This window comes from Telmatherina bonti (genome assembly GCF_933228915.1).
Source record: "Telmatherina bonti genome assembly, chromosome: 20".
Lineage (NCBI taxonomy): Eukaryota > Metazoa > Chordata > Actinopteri > Atheriniformes > Telmatherinidae > Telmatherina > Telmatherina bonti.
Genome location: NC_136618.1, coordinates 9,556,539 through 9,578,761, shown reverse-complemented (window position 1 = coordinate 9,578,761; position 22,223 = coordinate 9,556,539). Strand labels below are relative to the sequence as shown.

At 41.4% G+C, this 22,223-nt stretch overlaps 1 protein-coding gene across 1 annotated transcript in view; it reads left to right on the top strand.

Moving 5' to 3' along the window:
* Positions 1–19,746, top strand: part of LOC306770694 (melanoma receptor tyrosine-protein kinase-like) — a gene marked incomplete at both ends in the record, with an annotated part of 52,021 nt that extends 32,275 nt beyond the window's left edge. The window contains 24 exons of the mRNA XM_079259594.1: positions 321–455; positions 539–607; positions 828–946; positions 1,273–1,414; positions 2,990–3,103; positions 3,175–3,301; positions 4,936–5,009; positions 5,117–5,210; positions 5,800–5,993; positions 6,080–6,203; positions 7,943–8,033; positions 10,219–10,376; positions 10,454–10,486; positions 11,022–11,166; positions 11,260–11,382; positions 11,502–11,600; positions 12,535–12,720; positions 15,520–15,675; positions 15,799–15,874; positions 16,823–16,969; positions 18,292–18,389; positions 18,652–18,786; positions 19,167–19,257; positions 19,415–19,746. Coding sequence (XP_079115720.1) covers positions 321–455; positions 539–607; positions 828–946; positions 1,273–1,414; positions 2,990–3,103; positions 3,175–3,301; positions 4,936–5,009; positions 5,117–5,210; positions 5,800–5,993; positions 6,080–6,203; positions 7,943–8,033; positions 10,219–10,376; positions 10,454–10,486; positions 11,022–11,166; positions 11,260–11,382; positions 11,502–11,600; positions 12,535–12,720; positions 15,520–15,675; positions 15,799–15,874; positions 16,823–16,969; positions 18,292–18,389; positions 18,652–18,786; positions 19,167–19,257; positions 19,415–19,746 — 3,062 coding nt within the window. The remainder of the gene's footprint in view (positions 1–320; positions 456–538; positions 608–827; positions 947–1,272; positions 1,415–2,989; positions 3,104–3,174; positions 3,302–4,935; positions 5,010–5,116; positions 5,211–5,799; positions 5,994–6,079; positions 6,204–7,942; positions 8,034–10,218; positions 10,377–10,453; positions 10,487–11,021; positions 11,167–11,259; positions 11,383–11,501; positions 11,601–12,534; positions 12,721–15,519; positions 15,676–15,798; positions 15,875–16,822; positions 16,970–18,291; positions 18,390–18,651; positions 18,787–19,166; positions 19,258–19,414) is intronic.
* Positions 19,747–22,223: the final 2,477 nt, after the last annotated feature.

Here is a 22,223-nt window from a genome sequence, read left to right as displayed (position 1 = left end):
GAAACTGACGTGCGTTGATCATATTTTTTTACTTGATATGGAATTAGGGTATTTCTAGTTTAGGAAATGTAGTAAAACACATTTTCACTGATGCCTTGCAAAAGGTAACATGTGGAAGAGACAGACTTTTATTGATCAACCATATGAGGAGTTTCTGATTGGATGCTTGGCTTAATCGGTTTATGATGAGCTGGTTCGGTGGGTGTGGAAAACGTCTGTGATGGAGGGAAGAGAAGCTCTAAGTCTTGGGGTTAGGGTTAGGAAGTTTGCTTGTTTTGTTTGCTGTATTGACTTTGTGTCGTTATGTGTCCTCCTGACAGAGATCCTGACAGGAGGTGTGAAGATTACACACAATCATTTGCTGTGTAACACTGACACCATCCAGTGGGGGGACATTTTGGACCAAAGCAGCAATCCTATGATAACTATAAACAATGAGACATTTCCAAGGCAATGTATGAACAAACTCCTTTATTTCATTCTCTGAGCTCATTGGACGTCTGGAGGGTTTTATGAACATGAATGTGTGTGTTTCCAGGCCAGAAGTGCGACCCTGGGTGTGTTAATGGAGCTTGTTGGGCTGCGGGACCGGATCACTGCCAGAAATGTAAACTCACACCTGGTTCAGTCCATAAGTTTAGCTTCTGTTTGTTTATTTTTACCTGCATGTTGCCTCCTCTTTACTTAGTCTTCTCATAAGATGTTCATCGTGTTACTATTCGGTTAAACATTCCCGATAAGAAGGATTTTCCATTCCTTATTTAATTTTCCAGTAACTGAAAAAGAAAATATGTTCAGATGTAATAAAGTATCCATCCTTCTGCCAGTTACCAAGCTGCTGTGTGCTGCGCAGTGCAATGGGAGGTGCCATGGGCCCAAACCCAGTGACTGCTGCAACCAAGAATGTGCTGCAGGCTGCACCGGACCTCTAGGCACCGACTGCCTGGTCAGTATCCGCGTCCTGCGGCAGCATCTTTGTATTGTAGCTGGAAGAACGAGTAATAGGCAGCTTCAGAACCGAAATGAGCATTGCCTGGACGTAAATAGATTCATTTTAATATTTATTTATGCTTTGGAGTATCTGGTTTAAAGGGATAACTTGTAACTTTTGGCCACTAGGGGGTGCTAAACTTGCAACTTCCCACAAGCAACACAACAGTCACAAAATTAAACAGTCTCCAATTTGTTTCTTTGTTCTTCATTTAATTTTAGCTGAAAATTTGAGTTGTTTTAGTATTAAGTCCTCCCTGTTCTTTACTCTTCCTCCTACAGGCCTGCAGAATGTTTAACAACAGTGGAACCTGTCAGGAAAGTTGTCCTCCTCAGACAATCTACGACATGAAACGGCAGCAGGTGGTCAACAACCCAAACGGGATGTACACCTTCGGAGCCAGCTGCGTCAAAGCTTGCCCACGTACGGACTGTAAACCCTTTCATTCATAGATATCAAACCTTATAATAAGTCTTCATTTTGTCGTCTGCTGACGCCCCCTGTAGGCTGCAGTAGTTATTACAGACATTTTATTTATTTATGTATTTATTTATTTGTTTGTTTGTTTATTACACAATATAAAAATAATTGATCGAAGAAGGAGAAAAAAGAAAAACAGTAAAAGAGACTGAGAAAAAAAAAAGTCCTTACATGGTTGTTGGAAATCTCACTTTGGCATTAAAGACACAAAATACAAAAAACATTATACAAGAAATAAATATCACAGAAAACAAAATCAAATAAACATATCAAATAAAATAAAGCTAAACATACAATAAACTACAGACATAAAATCTAGAGTTAAAAGTGTGTTTGTTTATGCGTGCAAATGAAAACTGTTTGTGTGTGTGTGACTGGACGTAATGAAGTGAGGTTCAGGAAATGCAGCAAAGCCACAGATTGGAAATTCATCTGAAGCATTCATAATGTCAGCATTAATAAATAAGAATGTAAAATTTTACAGTTGCTGCTTCTCCAGCTCTTCTGTTGTATATAAACCTAGTTTTAAGACCTGTGACACACACATTCTGTTAAGCTGCAACCAGCAGTAATATTGTAATCAAAACATTTGAGTTATTTATTTATTTATTTTTTTTTAGTATTCCTTAATCTCACGAAGTCATTTGGTTTTACAAAAGTGACAAATGTTCTGCATTGTCAATCTGAAGCCCGACTTCATTTGTCCAAACTGTCCAAAAGAGAGAAAAAAAACTAAAAAATCGGAAATTAGCAGAAGATTTTTTGCAGTTTTATGGTAATTTTTTCCAGAACTACTAGTGAAGAAGGACACAGACTAAAGGCCTTTACACACCTGCTTCGAAAGTTTCGTCTCCATAATTCACACGGCGATATTTTTTATAGTGTAAAGTCAATGTGAACACTCAGTTCAGCTATTTCTGTGAGTTTGGTTTTTCAAACTGAGGTTTTGGTTTGTTTTTTTTTGGGTTTTTTTTTTAACATTTGCATCCAACAGATATATAATTGACCAATCAGAAAAAGCGTGTTGACTGTTAGACGATGGTTATGAGCTATGTAGGCATCAATTTCACCACTATTTCATTCCGACTTTGTACCATCATGGCTGAGCGTCTTTATTATTTCTCATCTGCTTCTTGCTGCAAGCAGCTAGCTGCTAAAGCAGATCCTCAGTCTGTCACACGGACGTCCAAAAGTCTGTCCTGAAGCGGCCTTGGTTCAGCTTCAGCTCCTGGTTTAAACAATGAGACTCCTCTTTTCTCCAGAACAGGATGAACCCAGCGCCTGTTTTTGTCTTTTCTTCTGCAGCATCAGCACAGTGTTGTTGTGGCTTGATGTGGAAACGAGTTTGTTTTCGTATTTTCATAATTAATTTCATCGAAACGTCGATAATTTTGTGTCATTTATTTGTATTGGTCCCAGTGTGTAAAAGTGTGGAAGCTTTCATGGTGCTCGTATGGCGCTTGTCTCTGATGCAACCTGAACAGGTATGTTTTTGTTTTGTTTTCTCTTTTTGTGCAGATAACTATGTGGTGACAGAGGGTGCCTGTGTTCGTTCCTGCAGTGATGGAATGTATGAGGTGGAGGAGGAGGGAGTCCAGCGCTGTAAAAAATGTGATGGACCTTGTCCTAAAGGTAAAGACACACAAATAGTCAAACATACCTGAGTCATCCAGAAGCTTTAATGAGGTTTGTTCTTCATGCAGCCTGTGATGGAGTTGGGATCGGCACGCTGGTCAACACCATCGCTATCAATGCCTCCAACATCGAGTCCTTCAGGAACTGCACCAAAATCAATGGAGACGTCTCGCTTCTGCAGTCCTCATTCACTGGGTGAGATTCTCTTCACTGCTGAGGACAGCAGGACACGTTCCAGGTCAACAGGAACGTGGCTCACTTCCAGCTGTGGGCTGCGCTTTTTTTCTTTATTTTTATAATTCAATGCATACTTTATCGTAAGAATTATAGTTTAGTTTGTTTTTCGTCCAAACATGTGGAAGGTGTGACTTATGACTCATTGTTCAGGTTCATCTGACTCACTCAGATCAAGTGAAAGAACTTCTTCTAAGCAGTTCTCGTCAAATTTCATCGACATCCATTGTTTCTCTCTGAGATCTTTACTGCAGACCAAGGCTATGGATTGGGCTAGATTTGCCTTAAGCCTGTTCCATCCTCCACGAGAAGCAAGAACTGAGTTCTTGTTCTCGAGGCTGCAAGAACAAGTAAAAACGTCTTGTTCGGCAGGTCCATACATACTACACGAGAAGCACGTCTGCAGCGGGGAGGGATCACTGCGGGGGGCGATGTCTGCTTTTATGCGCGTTGTCACCTCCGCCGAGGAGGTTGTTTTTCCCGGCGTCTTTTTGCTCAAGATAACTTAAAAGGTTACGGATGGATTTTTACAAATATTTCAAGAGTTGTTGCAAATGTAAAAATGAAGAACTGATGAAATTCTGGTGGTGACCAGGATCACCGTTTGGATCCAGGATTTTTTTAAAAGGATTCTTTAACATTGTGCTTGGTGGAGGTTTCCACTTTCCGCTCTGTTTTTCTAGTTTCACATTTAACAAGCAACTTCGTCCGCGGCAGGGCGGGTTGTGCACGCGGCTGGGTCCGAGTGTTTTAATGCTACACGTAAAATGTTTGTACTTTCTCACCACCTCGATCAGCTGTTTTATCAAAACAATCCGTTTTGCCGGAAACAGTAAAAACGTGGAAGCAACAACTCCGCTTTCATGCTTTCTGTTAACCACGCCCACCTCACATGTCCGACCAATCACACCATACGTCTCGCAGCCCTTCAAGAAAAAAGTTCTGCCAGCCCGGTGTGTCAAGAACTGTCCTCAAACACATCCGCGAGAACAAAATGACGTCATTTTCTTCTCGGAGCCTCGAGAACAAGAAAAAAGTTCTCGCTTCTCGTGGAGTATGGAACAGGCTTTAGTCCCGCCCTCTGACTTTGATAGGTCAGGTTGACAGATTATTAGATTATTATTAGATCACTATTATATGCAATGAATGAATTGTATTTTAATGAATTACTTATATATTTAATTATATATTTGTGCATGTAATTCCAATTTTAAATGATTAACAACAAATTTAATTAATTAATTAATTATTTATTTAATTAATACATTGTGGCACTTTTACTCCTCCATATCTGTCAGTACTTTACAGAGAAATTCTTTGGCAGCAGTGTTTGATTAAATAAAGAGAAAAAAAGACAAATGCACAGCAAAAATCCTAATTAAAATACAGTAACTGCAGAAAATATTAAAAATAGATTATAAAAGACAAAACAATCTGGAATTCAAATGTAAAAATGAAGTTGTACATAAAAATGAGAGGAGGTTAGGTAACAAATGAAAGATCAGGTGCTGTAATGGTCCTTGTAATAAAAATGGATCTAACGTTGGGCTTCAACGCTGTCTGAAAGTAAAGGTTACTTTGACTGACTGTTGCAGGGATGCACACTACAAGATCCCACCCATGGACCCAGAGAAGCTGGAGTATCTCAGGACAGTGAAGGAAATCACTGGTAGGTTTCTGCGGACCTTTGTCAGACATCTCTGACCTGTGAACCACCCCAGTTCCGTTTGTATGGAAGTTATTTTCGGCTTGTCTGAAGGTGTTTGTGTCATCCAGGGTACCTGCTGATCGCGTCCTGGCCTGCGAATATGACATCTCTGTCTGTGTTCGAGAACCTGGAGCTCATCAGAGGAAGGTCGTTGCTTAATAGGTGAGTCACGCTTTGTTTCGTTACTTCGATCACATGTTTGATTCTGAAATGTTTCATCACTGCAGCTTTTATTCAGATTATCCCAATTCAAAGCTTTGTTTCCAAAAGGCTGATGATGAGCGTGAGGAAGAACGCCTCACATAAACTAAAGCACTCTGAGATGAGAGGTGGCTATTGGACATCAGACTGGCCAATAGCCAGGAAGATGCCCAAGAAGCTTCCCTTAGTGTAGGGTCTCCGACTCCGGTCCTCGTGAGCTACCACCCTGCAGGCTTTAGTGCCTCCCTGCTACAACGCACTTGATTTAAAATAAAAAGGTTTTCCCAACAACATGTTGTCATCTTCTGTCATCTGCTTTTTAATGAAACAATGATTTGGGTCAGGTGACAGCAGGGAAAAACTAAAACCTGCAGAATGGTGGCTCACGAGGACCAGTTGGAGGTGGAGACGCCTGCCATAGTGGTTAGTCCGCTGCATAGCGGGAGGAAGCCAGAGTAACCAGAGTACTTTATACAACCGTTCCCAGATGTTCATAAAGATCACTTCAGATTGGTTCTGCATGTGAATGCATTGTTCTCTCCCCTCTCAGCCAGTGGAGCATGGTGGTGGTGAACTTAGAGCACCTGCAGTTTCTTGGTCTACGCTCTCTAAAGGAGGTGAGCGCTGGGAATGTGAGGCTGAAGAACAACCCTGTGTTGTGCCACACCCACACCATGCAGTGGCCCCACCTTTTCAAGTCCAAAGAGCAGCACATCTCCAACGACCTTCCCCATGATGTGTGCAGTGAGTCCTGAGTTTGTAGTTCACTCCACCACCGAGTCAAACAGACCACGACGTCATCGAAAAACACCTTGATCCATCTCACACAGATCGAACCTGCGACCAGGAGTGTTCAGAGAAGGGCTGCTGGGGTCCGGGCCCCACCATGTGTGTGTCCTGTCGCCACTTTAACCGAAACAGGCGCTGCGTGGCTCACTGCAACCTGCTGGAAGGGTGAGAAAACCATAAAGTTATCATTTGTCTTAATCTGAGTTACTCACGCCTGCAAATATATAAATTCCACAGCTAAACAAATTATTATTATTATTATTATTATTATTATTATTATTATTATTATTATTGTTGTTGTTGTTGTTAATAATAACATCAATAGTAATATTAAAGTTACTTATTATTATTATTATTATTATTATTAGTAGTAGTAGTAGTAGTAGTAGTAGTAGTAGTAGTAGTATAGGAATAATAATAATAGTATTTATTAATATATAAATTGCCCGTTTAGGTGATCTTGTTTATTTGTTAGTTGCTTTAAGTCACATGATTTGTTAGCATATTTTAATTGTTTCATTCAGGTAGATTTTTATGCATTTGCTGAGTTTGTAACATAAAGTGGCAAAACAATTTAAAAGCATGTGTATGTAGGTAAATGGGATATTTCTTCTTATTATAAGCAGAGTTGTGTGATATACCAACAATCCAAGTATGTATGGAAATGACACATTTAACTACATGTTTGTTATGACTACTTTGCATAAACAGGTTTTTAAAGAATTAACTCTGTGTATGCTAAACTGATGCACAAATGGACCAGTAGATGCAGTGGGATCTTATATCTTTCGTGTTTATTTAAAAAGACACATTGCATATTTGCTTCATTATGAAATGTACATGAAACATGCAAGATTATAGCCAAAGCTAATTTTTATCTTTAGTACATTGGCAGGTTAAAACCAGCAAAATCATCGTACAATACAATATAACATGAAAGAAAGAAACGAAAACCTGAATTACTATATTATTCATCTAATAAAATCAAATTCCCTGATGTAGCACCATCTGTAAGGCAGCAGTTTTAACCTTTTTTGCTGTTATCTTAACATAAACCTGTATGATCTAAGTTCTTCTCACCCTGCTTGCCTCCAGTGTCGGAGTCGCTGGTGAATGAATGAATCTAAATGCTCTGTGCTAGTCAGCCAACTCGTAGGTGTGGATTAGCTGCCACGTTTCCATCAGGGCAACTGTGGCTACACATGTAGCTTAGCATTACCAAAAGCATTACCGCCTCAAAAAGTGCTAAAAAAAATCTAATTTATTGCTATTATTACTGTTGCACCTCCTAGTAGAATCCTTCAGGTACAGGTGGAATACCAGTATGTGAACAATGGAGATGCCAGCGACTATATTCTCAGTCTTACCTGCAGACAGAAGTCAGAGTCGTGTCGCAGAAGCAGGGAGGAGTTCGGGTGAGGTCGCTAAGCTACGAACAGCTAAGACCAGGAGCAGATCTTCTCCGTTCAAAGTTGCGTCTAGACGACAACTCAGTTACAAAAATAAATATTTCTGCTTTCGTGGGCTTTTCTTGTGGCAGTCTCGTAGTATTTTGGGATTCTTGTTGGGTTTTGGCTCAGAACAGCTGACTGTAAAACCTGTGACATTGTTTAGGTTAGACTAATTTAAGATGGAGAAACTTCTCTCTTTATGAATGAAGAAAACAAACCTGTTTGTGGCTCATTCTCCTATCCTACTTCAAAAATGAGGAACATCCCTTTAACATGCTCTGTGTATTTAGAGTTTTCACTTCCATAAAAAACAGTAATTCAGCAGAAACTACAACAAGAGGTAAACATTGTGCATCCAGGCTTAATTTGCACTTAAAGGATCGTAGAATTAAATTTAAATGATGTAAACGGTGCTTTAGGTGAGAATCCTTGTGTCTTTATGTCATCTTGCAGTGAACACAGAGAGGTGAACGTGGACAACAGCTGTGTCGCGTGTCACCCAGAGTGTTTGGTGCAGAAAAACAACCTGACCTGCTACGGACCGGTAAGACACCTGCCGCCTGATGGAGAGGGGGGGTTATTCCTTGAAGCAGGATTAAGGGAAAGCCGGGCTTGTTTAGATAAGTCCGGCTCATCAAAGTGAGAGTTCCTTTCAATTAACGTGGCTGAAATCAGCCGTGACTGAGTTACCATGGTAACTAGAGCTAATGGTCAAGTATGCTTCGAACCAGGATCCAGTATTATCTCAGTGTCTGATGGGTTGAAACCATAGACTGTACATAAAGAGATGGTTGTAGCCTCCGTGACGTCACCTGTAGGTTTCTGAAGAGCTGAATTGAAGCTTGGTGGGCGGTTCCTACCATCGCCATCTTGACAGGGGCATCTCACCCGGAAAATACAAATATGGGCAAACAGGTGGAGCTGAGAGGGTGAGCCTCATGGTGGATGATTGACATCGAGCGATCTCCAAGTTGCCTGTAGCTAAGAGCTAACCGAGCTAACCCAGAGATAACAGGAGTTAGCCAGCTAACGGAGGTAAGCGGGCTAAAGCTAAGTCACGTTGTTAACTGGCTAAAAACCGCGGTGGTTCTACATTCTTCTTACTTGAAGTGGGAGGTCTGGTACCTGTCAATCAAAAGGACACGCCCTTAAATATGCCGAATTCTAGATTAAATTACTTTTAAACAGGAGAGTTAGAAAAAAAATCACTCCCCCAACAGTTGTCATGAAGGTAAACCTGACCTATTAACCTAAAATGGATTTTTGTACCAGGCTGTAAACATGTTTATTTCTGCTGTGAAGTTGGTCTTTTTAACATGGGAGTCTATGGGGATTTGCTCTGTTTTGGAGCCCCTAGTGGATGAAGGGGGAACTGCAGTTTTATGCACTTCTGCATAGGATTCACTTTTAACCGCCGGAGGTTGCCGCTTGGTTGAAACAGGATAGAGAGCGCTCTGCTCACATTTCATAAGAAGATAAATAAATAGCAGTATTTTTATTGTTTCGAGAGGAAATAAGAAAAATTTAATATTGCAAAAGTAAAAATATATGCAACAAGTTGCAAAATAAACGTCTGTCTGCATTACGATCACTTTAAAAACGGCTCCATCAGCAGGGTTTGATCTGACGATGACGAGGACATTTTGAGTTACCGTGGTAACAAGTGCTGGCGATTTTGCCTTTCATCTTGTTTCATCCGCCGTTCCTTCATCCATTCATTTGGGCTTGTTAGACATTCCGGATGCTGCGCTAAGCAGCACCGTGCTAGTCTGTCTTAAATTAGATAGGAATGAGCTGCTTTTGGTAAAATGAGTCGAGGCTCAGAGAAGAGACGACGCTACCTTAAGCCTGATGTTTTCAGGTAGGCATAAAGTCCCGGGGTGTTGCAGGGAAACATCTAAAACCTGCTGGAGTCTGGCTCATTTTGGTTTTACGCAACATTACAACTTTTTTGGTATAGTTAGAATAATCGTTTGCATTCCTTACTGACAGAATACAATTGTGCTCATATGTATTCATCCCCTTTCATTAAAGAAAAGGCTGAATTTACAACAGTCACTCAAATAACTGGAGACTTAAAAAAGGAATATAACTAAAAAATTTGCAAAAATATAATTTAGTAGTAAAAGACACTATTTTTTTCATTTAATTGAGTTGAAGAAAGAAAAACAAACAAACAAATTGGTCCTGGACAAATTAGAGACTTTTCTGTTGAAGAGTGGGACAAAATACCTGTCAACAGGTGCAGAAGTCTGACTGAGAGGAACAGAAAACACCTGACTGGAGCGGAAACATTAAAGGATTGTTCAACTAAATATTACTTTATGAGTGACGTAATATGTAATAAATTATCTTATTTGTTTGCTTTTTAAAAAAAAAAAAATTTATTGAACCAGAATTAGAAAATAATGTCATGATTTTCATAAAATTTTTATTTATTATTACTTTAGTTCATTTCAGCTTATTTTACAGGCAGCTGTTTTTTTTCCTTCTTTAATGAAAGGGTATGAATAAATATGAGCACAACTGTCTCTCCAGAAGTCAGACGTGACGATTTTATCAATGATTAACTCAGCAGCTCTGAGTTGCAGCAGCTACCGGTCCCCAGCATCTTCCACAACAACAAAAATTCAACCTGATTTATTTAACTACTTGGTTATTGGTTGAAAATTCATTAAATCTGACATAAGTCACATCAGAGTATGGATCCGTTCTCTGTCCATCTGCAGGGTCCAGACCAGTGTTTTCAGTGCGCCCACTTCAAGGATGGCCTCCACTGCGTGCGGCAGTGTCCCCAGGGTGTGATGGGAGACGGAAACAGGCTGATCTGGAAATATGCCGACAAGACAGGTCAATGCATGACATGCCACCAGAACTGCACCCAGGGGTGAGACCTGTTTCTAATGTTAGACGTCTGCCATGTTTAACACCAAGCAACAGACTGAAAGCTCGCTGTGTCTGCAGGTGTTCTGGACCCGGACTGTCTGGATGCAGAGGGTAAACTACACACTCAACACAGAAGACTGATAGTTTTTAATAATATAGACGTCACCTCTGTGTTCATGTTAATCTGGTGTTTACATTCTTTGTTTTAAATGTTCTTTATTCTCTATTAAAAGGCCTTACCTCGTCCCAATCCACAGATGTACATAATGAAGTGAAAAATACTTTATTAATTCTTAAAGGGAAATTCAATAATAATTGGTTCTTTATCTGTCTTGTCTGCTTGAAAAAAAAGGTTAGATAAGACTGAATAAATAAAGTGTAACGCGTGTGAGACAGAAAACAAAAGACAATCGGTTCCTTCAGTTTTGATCAGTTGATAAAAAGTAAAACATTTAGGAGCAATTCTACAGTTTTTTAAAGGGCTTTTATCATGTTTTTCATGTTTTCTGACCTATTTATATGCCATAACGGGAGAAAGAGGGACATTTTTGTTGCTGTGTTAAACTCAAACTGAGGATGAACAAAGAACTTCTGTATTAAAACGTTAGGATGTCAGGAAAAGTGACATTTCTTTGCGTCCTCCCAGTGCCCACACACACTCTTCGCTGGCGGTGATGGTCGTCAGCGGACTCCTGGTGGCGCTTATCGTGTTTTTGTTCATTCTGCTGTTGCTACGACGACGGCATATCAAGAGAAAGAGGACTTTACGTCGCCTGATGCAGGAGATGGAGGTGGGAGATTGTTACCGTTATGTGATTTTGACTAGAGTGTTTGGATATTTACCTGAATCAGAATTTGATCTTATTTATTTGATGTTCCTGCAGCTGGTGGAGCCGTTGACTCCGAGCGGTCAGGCCCCCAACCAGGCTCTGCTGAGGATCCTGAAGGAGACGGAGTTTAAGAAGGTCCGGGTGCTCGGCTCCGGCGCCTTTGGGACTGTCTTCAAGGTAACAGCGTTGGTACAAATACAGCCTCCCCTCTGTGATGCGCTCATTTAAGCCTCAGTCATAAACACATGTAGTGGGAAAATACTCTAAATCTCACACGCCTGTATGTTTGTCTTTAGGGTTTATGGATTCCTGAAGGGGAAAATGTCAAGATCCCAGTTGCCATTAAGGTTCTGAGAGAGGCCACATCCCCCAAAGCAAACCAAGAAGTCCTGGATGTGAGATGTTTCTCTGCTTCTCCTCTTCTGATTGAATTTTCTCACAGTTTCAGCTTCAAATTGCATCTCACACCTTGTTTATGTACAGTTGTGCTCATATGTCTTCATCCCCTTTCATTAAAGAAAAGGCTGAATTTACAACAGTTGCTTAAATAACTAGAAACTTAAAAAAGAAACAATTAATAAAAATTTGCAAAAATATAATTTAGTAATGTAAGACACTGTTTTTTCATTTAATTGAGTTGAAAAAAGAAATAAAACTAAAAAACAAATTGGTCCTGGACAAATTAGAGCAGTTTTCTGTTGAACAGTGGGACAAAATACCTGTCAACAGGTGCAGAAGTCTGGCTGAGAGGAACAGAAAACACCTGACTGGAGCGGAAACATTGAAGGATTGTTCAACTAAATATTAGTTTATGAGTTATGTAATATGTAATAAATTATCTTATTTGTTTGCTTTTTAAAAAAAAAATTTCTATTGAACCAGAATTAGAAAATAATGTAATGATTTTCATAAATTTTTATTTATTATTGCTTTAGTCAATTTCAGCTTATTTTACAGGCAGATGTTTTTTTCCTTCTTTAATGAAAGTATGAATAAATATGAACACAACTGGAGATGACAAGAGTGTGTTGAAATGATTTATCTGCCCTGAAATGGACCAGCGACTTGTCCAGGGTGTACCTTGCTTCTTGTCCAATGATTGCTGGGATCGGCTCCAGCTTCCTGCGGAAACTAATTGGACTAAGTAGTTAAAAAAATGAACAGTTTATCTTGTGTTAGAAGGATGTGACCCAGTTTTATTCAGGCGACACTGAAAGCCGTTCTGCATCGTTTTATTAAGCTTTGATCGATTTGTTTTATCGTCTTCTGTTTCATATCCCAGAGTCACTGTTTGTGTTTCCTGGACGTGTTTCTGATGATTCTGTGCAGGAGGCGTACGTGATGGCGAGCGTGGATCACCCTCATGTGTGTCGTCTGCTGGGGATCTGCCTGACGTCGTCTGTGCAGCTGGTGACTCAGCTGATGCCGTACGGATGCCTGCTGGACTACGTTCGTCACCACAAACACCAAATCTGCGCCCAGTGGATGCTGAACTGGTGTGTCCAGATCGCCAAGGTGGGCTGAATAAATTAGATAAATATAAACTCCTCCAAGAAGAAAGTTAGTTGCTCTTTATTGTCATTGTAGCAATGCTGGATTGTACAGTAAAAATAAAGTGTTGATAGGAAGCAATGAGAAATAAGATAAAGGTAAATAAATTCTACGTTGCAAGACAAGACAGCAGGAAGCATTTAAACAAACTTTTTAAAAAATTAGATAATACCAGAAAACAAATAAAGTAGATAAAATGAATTAAATAAAAAGTTCCAGTGTGAGGATTTAAGTTATTTGAATAAAAATAAAAAGCAAATAAAAAGTGTTTAACCTTGAACTAAAGCAGCTGAGTTTCGGCAGACCTGCAGCTTTCTGGCAGCTTGTTCCACATGTGAAGAGCAGAAAACCTAAACGCTGCTTCCGTGTTTAGTTCTGACTCTGGGAACAGGAAGTAGACCTGGTCCTGATGACCTGATGGATCCGTTAGGTTCATTACAAACCAGAAGACGGGAATCCAGTGTAAAGATCTGCGGACTGGAGTTCTATGAGCCACTTTTTGGTCTTAGTGAGGGCTGGACCAGCAGCGTTCTGGACTAGAACTAGAACTGGACTAGACTGGTGGATAAAGTTCTTTATGTGTTAAAAGGCAACTTCTCATCTGTTTTATTGTGATGCTGAAGTTCAGGATTTCTGGCTTTGTCATTAGTTTGTAACATCGCTGTCTGAAGCTGAGTGTTGAATTTTAATCTTTCTCCTTTGGCTCAGAAAAACTATTATTTCAGTTTTTTTTTCTTCATTTAACTGAAGGACGTACACTTTACACAGACATAGGAGTCGAGTATAGACAATGAATGAGTTGTAATGGCCAGATCAGTGACGTGCGACTCCAACGCATTAATCATTTGTTAACTTTTAACAGCATTAATTTGTTTAACGCACAATGAACACAGGAACAAGGTTGTGGTTCTAAAAAAGAAATGGACAGAATGGGTCTTTTACATGGATAGTTTTTAATCATACATTTATATTTATATAAAATAATAGTAGCACATGATAGGCTGCATGTGGATTTCCCTGCCTGGCTGTAAACAGGAGCTTTTCAGTGAAAGTGAACATCTAATTGACTGCTGAGCAGCGTTTAGCATCCTCGTGGCTTTGGGATAAAACCTTCGATCTCAAGTATCTGAAACATCAACCTGAAGGCAAAAGTACAACCAGCCCATTTCCAGGGTGTGATGGATCTTGAATAACCCTCTCATTGTTTTTTTGAGGCCGTTAAGACTGTTAAGAGAGGGAAGAGGGCAGCTGGCAATCCGCTGGGCGCTCTGTACAACCCCGTATATCTGCATTGCTGTGCCTGAAGCATCAGCTCTAACTGCGGCTTGCTTTAAGCCTGCAGAGACTCATTAACCTGATCACAGCAGAAAACTGCTGAAGCACTGTTAAGCTGTTTGGTCTGGTTAAAGTGTCGACTGGATGTTTAAATGCTGGGAAAAACACTGACAACGAGGTCAGGAGCTCATCGTAAAACCTTCCGCTGTTCATGGCTGCAGCATTAATCCATGTAGGCGCGTTGTCAAATCTCAAATGGCTTCAGAGACTGTATTAACATCTGAACCTGGATCAGCTTTCACCTGCTTCCTTTAGGTATATACAGACATGTATGACAAAGAACCGATGCTGGTGCCAGAGCAAGTGCTTTCGGTGGTTCAGCTCCAGCACTAGCAAAGAAGCGGTTTTGGTTTTGACGGAAAGAGTCTGGTCAGTGCTGCGTTGTTGACGGCTGGTCACCAAGAACAGAGTTCAGGACCTGGAAATGTGGATTTCTTTTGGGTCGTTTGTTGCTGCTGCGTCCCAGCTCCTTTTTCTGGCCCCCAGAAATCTTCTGTAAAATTTGTTAAGCTAATTTGTTGACTTGTAGTCAAAGCCCCGTTTGTAGCCAGCTGCAGCCAACTCCTGTTGTAGCTGCTCAAACACAGTTCTTGTAGTTAATTTTTTTTTACCTTGTATGAAGATGTCGGTCCAACTTTCAATGCTCATATTTTGGCCTGGTAACCCTGTCCCCAGCTGCTGACGCACACAACATGAAGCAGCTCTCAACTCTGGCCAAGCAAAGAGTTAGTGGCAGGATAGAACTGGTTTTGAGAAGCAGTGCTTAGGCAGTCAAAAGCCAACGAACCAGTGCTTAGGCAGTCAAAAGCCAAAGAACCGGTGCTTAGGCAGTCAAAAGCCAAAGAACCGGTGCTTAGGCAGTCAAAAGCCAAAGAACCAGTGCTTAGGCAGTCAAAAGCCAATGAACCGGTGCTTAGGCAGTCAAAAGCCAAAGAACCGGTGCTTAGGCAGTCAAAAGCCAAAGAACCGGTGCTTAGGCAGTCAAAAGCCAAAGAACCAGTGCTTAGGCAGTCAAAAGCCAACGAACCGGTGCTTAGGCAGTCAAAAGCCAACGAACCAGTGCTTAGGCAGTCAAAAGCCAACGAACCAGTGCTTAGGCAGTCGAAAGCCAAAGAACCGGTGCTTAGGCAGTCAAAAGCCAAAGAACCGGTGCTTAGGCAGTCAAAAGCCAACGAACCAGTGCTTAGGCAGTCAAAAGCCAACGAACCAGTGCTTAGGCAGTCAAAAGCCAAAGAACCGGTGCTTAGGCAGTCAAAAGCCAAAGAACCGGTGCTAAGTCTGGTTTTGGTTCCAAACCAGCTCTGGAACCAGCTCGGTCGAAAAGCCCTATTAAACAGGCAGACATAGTGATTCAGACCCAACAGTGCAAAGTAATCCAGAGAAAATATAACAGCAGCTCATATTTCTCCTCTAACTCGGCCCATGTAGGGGATGAACTACCTGGAGGAGCATCACCTGGTGCATCGAGACCTGGCAGCGAGAAACGTCCTGTTGAAAAATCCCAACCACGTTAAGATCACAGACTTTGGCCTGGCCAAGCTGCTGACTGCTAATGAGAACGAGTATCACGCTGATGGAGGAAAGGTGTGTCTCACTGTCCAACTCAGCTCAAATATGAAAGCAGACTACAGTTTTTCTATAAGAGCAAGAAGACGCTCTGAAGTTGTCTGAAAACTAATGTTTTTTCTGACCCTTTCTCTGCTGAAGGTTCCTATAAAGTGGATGGCACTGGAGTCCATCCTCCTGTGGACTTACACACATCAAAGCGATGTTTGGAGCTACGGTAGGCATCATAGGCAACACTCTAAGGGCACATTCCCAAAAGCCTCTTTGATTCGAATCCGAGTCCGTTTGCTCGGAAAGTCCACTTTGTTTGTGGAAATGTTAATGTGCCGAACCATGATTTGGATCAAAGAAGCCAACTCGGTCTACCTACAAACACAAGTCTAGTTTCAAATGGACCAAATACAGGAAGCGGACTACAAAGACTCACAAAAAAGAAGTCACTTCTTGCATTTGGCGTAGCATTGCATTGTGGGTAAATACATAGCGACCCCGTTAAGAGTCCTCTGCCTCGTCTGCTGTTCATACTACGTCCATTGCTACAGTGTATTTCTGCAGTATACTTGCATGAGACGAAATAAAAAAAACCCAAACAGCGATAGTTTCGTCTCCATGTTTGTTTCCACTTGCGAGCTCGAATTTTCTTCTTTGGTGGGACTTGTCCTCTCTTTTGCTAAATACTAGTTCAGCACCACCTTTGGTGAGAATGGGGATATATTATTCTAATGGTTTGGTTCGTTTAATCAAATTTCAGCGTGAACATGATTTCGGTCCTCATACACCCCCCTAAAACTGAGCGGGCAGCAATCTGTCAGTGAACACAACTGACTGTGAATTTGGCTTTAAATATTACCTGCAAAGAAAAACCTCTAAACAAATAATCTTTGTCCAAGTTTACACAACTGGCAACTGGAATAAGTGTGATAACTACTTATTCAAACCTAATCAAATTAAACCAAATTTAGATGCAGGACATCTAAAACAGACTCTCAAGTAGGTGAATCATATTTAAATCCAGAGATTAGGATCTGAGAGGATGAAACCGAAGGCAAACACAACCCACCAATGCCGTCATAAAGCCCAAAGCTTTCTGACAAGACTAGGAAATGTTTACCAGTACTGTGGTAATGCTGTCTTGGATGTTATTGTTGTGTTTGATGGTGTGCAGGTGTGACTGTGTGGGAACTGATGACATTCGGCTCCAAACCATACGACGGCATCCCAGCCAGTGAGATTGCTTCGGTGCTGGAAAGGGGAGAGCGGTTGCCACAACCCCCCATTTGCACTATTGATGTCTACATGATCATGGTGAAATGTAAGAAAAAGCCCTGCATGTGTTGCTAGTTGGAAAGCCAGAGGCTCACCAGTGTTATTGAGGATTCAGCCTGAGGGGGAGAATACGCTGACATATTTCACACAAAAGGCTCAAAAAAGCTCCAGTTGAAGATTTTTCCTCTTTGTCAGCTTATCCTGTAGATAAACATGGTGGAAGATGGACATGTTGTATGTTGGCAGAAATCTCTTTAGGTGTTAGATAGTTGTTATCTCCAGTAAAAATCTACCAGTAATGAAAACAAAAACCCTAATTTCCTGAGTGGTACTAATAAAGTAAAAATTATTAAAACTCACAAACTTAAACAGATACAATCTAGCTTTTGGCCACTAGGGGCGCTACATGCCACTGTCACAATATTAAACAGTTTCCATCTGTGTTTTAGAATCATGTTTTTTTTATATTTATATTAATGATAGAAATGTATTTATTGCATGCAAACCAGCCAAAATTGCGCAAAATGTTTCGCTTTGGCGTGTAGCCGACTAGCTTCAACTAGCCACATTTAGACTCTACTAAACAGCAAAAGGAAAACACAGACGTATCCTGTTACATTCTGCAGCTGCAGCTGAATAAACGCTGGCTGAAAGATGTGAAAAAGTTCATCACATTTTGCTATGTTTGCACAACCGACAAACAGTCTACTAACACTGAGGTGAACAGAGGTAAATAGAAAGTGGGTTTTACATCCACACTGTTCTTTCATCAGACTCAAACCAGTGAATTCCTTACCAAGGTCTTTTCTCTGGAGTGATTCCTTTCTTGTGTTGGGTTGAGGGGGTAAAGCAAAACGTTTCAGGTCACATGATCCCATAAGAGATAAATCTGCTCCTGCAGAGTTACAATGTCTGGTTTCTGAAGAGGGCGGCCCACTTGGAGCGCCGACACACGTCAAACACTGTGGCTTCTAGCAGGCAGATCCAGCTTTAGACTGACGTTAAGGGTCCTGTCCTCTAGTGAGGCTTGGGGGGAGAGCATGTGGTCCTTCGTATCCGGGAGGAAATTATACATATCTTCCCTTGTGGAAAGTCTGGCCAGAAAGAGAGTTTTTGTGTTAGACGTGTAAAGAATTGACCGTTTGGGGGATATGTATATCTAGAAACGATGGTGCTGACTTTAAAAGTCCAGCTGAAGTTGCAAATGAAAAATCTTGGCTTTGTTCTCCCCAGTGAGAAAAGATCAGAACGTCCCACATCAAATATTAGTAGTTTCGATTGCATGATGAAGAACCGCACAAGACAATCTGAGCTAAATTATAATGCAAAACTATCTTTTACATCCATTCATTTCCTGTCTCTCTGCAGGCTGGATGATTGACCCGACCTGTCGTCCCAGATTCAGAGAGCTGATGGGGGAGTTTTCTGAAATGGCCCGCGACCCATCCAGATACCTGGTCATACAGGTATGTTTCATACAGAAATAACCTGACAGAATAATGTTATGTTTTAACGTAGAGGATCGGCACCAAACGTCTTAATTTGTTTTGACTTTCCACCAAGTTTCATTCTCAGTAGTTCCTGATAAATCCTGTCAACAAATCTCAATCCCATCGCCCCATTTACTGGAGTCACTTTACAACAGAAGTCTAACATAAACAATAAGGATGGTAAAAAGTTTTTGGTTGTAGCAGAGATAATTAAATTTTGACCTAACCGATCTCTCAGGGTGACCTACCGAGTCCTTCGGACCGCAGGTTTTACTCCCGACTGCTGAGCTCAGATGACACGGAGGATATGGTTGACATAGACGAATACCTGCTGCCATACAAACGCCATGACAACAATCCCGGCAGTACCACGGTATAAACAAACAATTCTTTTCAAGTCCTAAGAATATCATGCTACTTGAATTAACAACATGCTGCATAATTCTTTTTTCTAATTTTCCAGAGGTGATCCCAGTGGTTTTATAGAAGTTGTTTGTTTTTTTTTGTTCTTTTTAGTTTCTGGATAAGTCATAAGTTAATGTTTCGTGCATTTAGCTGAATTCATGGTGCTGCACTGTTACTGTTGGCCACCAGGAGGCAGAAGAACCGCTACTGTGTTTGATAAAGGGTTTATTTGTCTAGTTTTAAGATAAAGACCTTATAACCAGCCATCTTTAAATATAATCAAAACATATTTTCTTAATCAAAGTTGAATATCATTCCTTAAAGATGTTTTTTCCTCCTCTGTGTTAGAATGGTCGCCCAGGCCGAGAGAGCATCGCCCTGCGATACATCACTGATCCTACTCATAACGCTTTGGATACAGAAGACTTCGATGGCCATGGTACCAACACCAAACACGGTTTAATATAGGATTATTTAGATACACAGATCTATTAACGTGCAGAATATAGACTTAAAACAATGATGTAAAATGTTTGTCTGTACCACATCTTTTAAAAGGAGAGTGACACAGTCTCATTTCTCTTTCTGTCCTCCAGACTACATGAACCAGAGTGTGAGTGAAACCAGCCGGAACAGCAAGTTGTCCGAGGTTTTAAATCCCAACTACGAGGACCTGGGCCAGGGCTGTGGAGCCATCTGGCTCCCTTCCCCGCCAGAGGATTTGGGGCCGTCCAGACATGAATATCAGAACATAACCCAAACCCCTTTACCCACAAATTCAAAGGACAGCCTCCACAACCCTGACAATGAGGTCTACCTACCGCTAACCTCCACCACAGCTTTAAACGGAAACGGGCTGTTCCTGCCAGCAGCAGAAAACCTGGAGTACCTGGGTCTGGGAGCTGCACTGCATGCTCCTGTCCGCTAGGGGCAGCACCATTCAGACATTACAAACCGTCATCTGCTCGATCAGAGCCTCACACAACAGCTTAAATCCAACTGCAGGAACCAGTTCCAGGAAATGGACCCAAGCAAAGCCATGAAGCTGAAACATAAACTCGGATTTTGTTGAACAGTGAGCTCATTTTACTGCATTTGGAAAGACACGGCAGAAGGATCAAACTTCAGTGACATGATGGACCAAAACTGAGTTATTCTTCTGCTCATTCACTTTGTTCTTCTTTCCCCTGCATCCGTCCCCTCTCTGCATTTGAAAAAAGAACTGGATAAACATTTATCACTTAAACTCAGAAAAGTTTGGAAATACTGTATTAATGTCAGTTACTGAGATGATTTCAACAATGAAAGGAAACCAATGGAAGAACTGTGGAAACAGACAGGACTTGATATATTTTCAAGAAAAAAAGACATTTGAAAATGAGCAGCAGCTTTGTTCACATGAATAAACTGGAACTTTTATGATGAAGGTGTTGACAGTGATCCAGACTGAGGGTGGCAGCTGCCTGTTACTGCTCAGATGTGTTTATTATTGTTGTTAGACTTGTGGACTGTATTACAATATGAATTCTTTTTTAATGTCTCAAAACAGTGTCTGTATTTAAGGATGATTGATGTCTATTCTGATGAAGAGCATCCTGTTCCTTCAAAAAGTTCTTTAGCTCTGATGTATGGTTTCATCGTCAGGACTTTTTTTCAGGATGACTGGATGATTATTAGTCCGACACAAAATTATGAAATGAATTTAAAACCTTTAAGGGAGTCCAGACCAACCTAATGAAACAACTTTAGCTCAGGACTCCTTCATTCTGGTGTTCATTCTGAATATCAGCTGTGGAACACAAATTTGTGTCTTTACAAACATTTACATCCAAGCATTGTGTAATTTAAGTGACTTTTCAGACTCTCCTTCAAGTAAAATATAAATTGAGCCACTTTTGTATCTCACACACTAAATTGAGTATTTTCTTTGTATATATAATCATGCATATCTGTCTGTCTGTCTAATCCCTTAGCTATGGAGCTGCAGCGCTGGCTGTGCCTAACTAAGCCAATGCAGGAGCTGCAGATCCAACCACACTTTCTGCAAATGTGGTCGTGTGTAAGGACCATGGGGGAAGCAGTGGCAGACCAAATTCTCATCTGTTGCCGGCTCTTTCTTATCACACACGGGATCTCTCTTTTCTCCTTGGCCTGCTTAACGCCAGTTTTGAAATTTGCACAACAGCTCGAACACTTGGAGGTTGCTGTCTCGCAGGGTTGATGCTGCAGGACCTCAGATCGCTCTTGCAGGCATCCTTGTAGCACTAGGCAGGTTATCTGCAAGGATGTTCTTTGGAATGCGGCCATCGTCCATTCTGCATACGTGTCCGAGCCAGCGCAGGCACTTCTGGGAGAGGATGGCAAACATGCTTGGCATGGCTGTCTGGGCCAAGACGCTTGCATTGGAGACACGATCCTGGCAGGTGATTCTGAGGAGTCGTCTGAGGTTGCCCATGTTCTCAGGCCAGCCAAGAGATATAATTCCTCCAGCATGTCCTGGGTCTTCCCCGGGGTCTCCTCCCAGAGGGACATGCCTGCAACACCTCACCAGGGAGATGTCCAGGAGGCATCCTGACCCAGATGTCTGAGGCACCTCAAACTGGTTCCTCTCAATGTGGAGGAGCAGCGGCTTATACTCTAAACTCCTCCCGGATGACCGAGCTCCTCACCCTATCTCTAAGGGATAGCCCAGCCACCCTGCGGAGGAAACTCATTTCAGCCGCCTGTATACGAGATCTCGTTCCTTCGGTCACGACCCACAGCTCATGACCATAGGTGAGGGTAGGAACGTAGATCGACTGGTAAACCGAGAGCTTTGCCTTCTGGCTCAGCTCCTTCTTTGCCACAAACAGACCGGCGCAGAGTCCGCATTACTGCAGACGCCGCACCGATCCGTCTGTCGATTTCGCGCTCCATCCTTCCCCTCACTCGTGAACAAGATACTTTAACTCCTCCACTTGAGGCAGGACCTGATGTGATGTTCCCTTAAAAAATGTATGTATACAGTAGAAATGTATGCATTCAGGTTACATAGTAGTCATAACACTTTCTTTTTTGCAATTTTTCACACATGGACCTGCACATCTTTGTTGTTTATAGAGCTGAAATATGTCCATCATCACTTTGTGTCAGACTGATCACAGAGCAGTGAGTTGCCTGCGCTGCTCAGGTGGAAGAAGGAGTTTCTACCTATTCTGAAAGTTCACTTATATGTTTATTAAATGTTGGGATCGGAGGAATATACATTTCAGTTTTGAGCTGCTAATTAATCTAATTAATGGATCATCATTGGACCCCTTCCCAATCAAGAGCAGCGTGAAAAACAGTGTGTCTTGGCCCCCAACACTTTTTCTTCTCCCTGCTCCTGCACTTTGCATTCAGTATATATATACATATATATACATA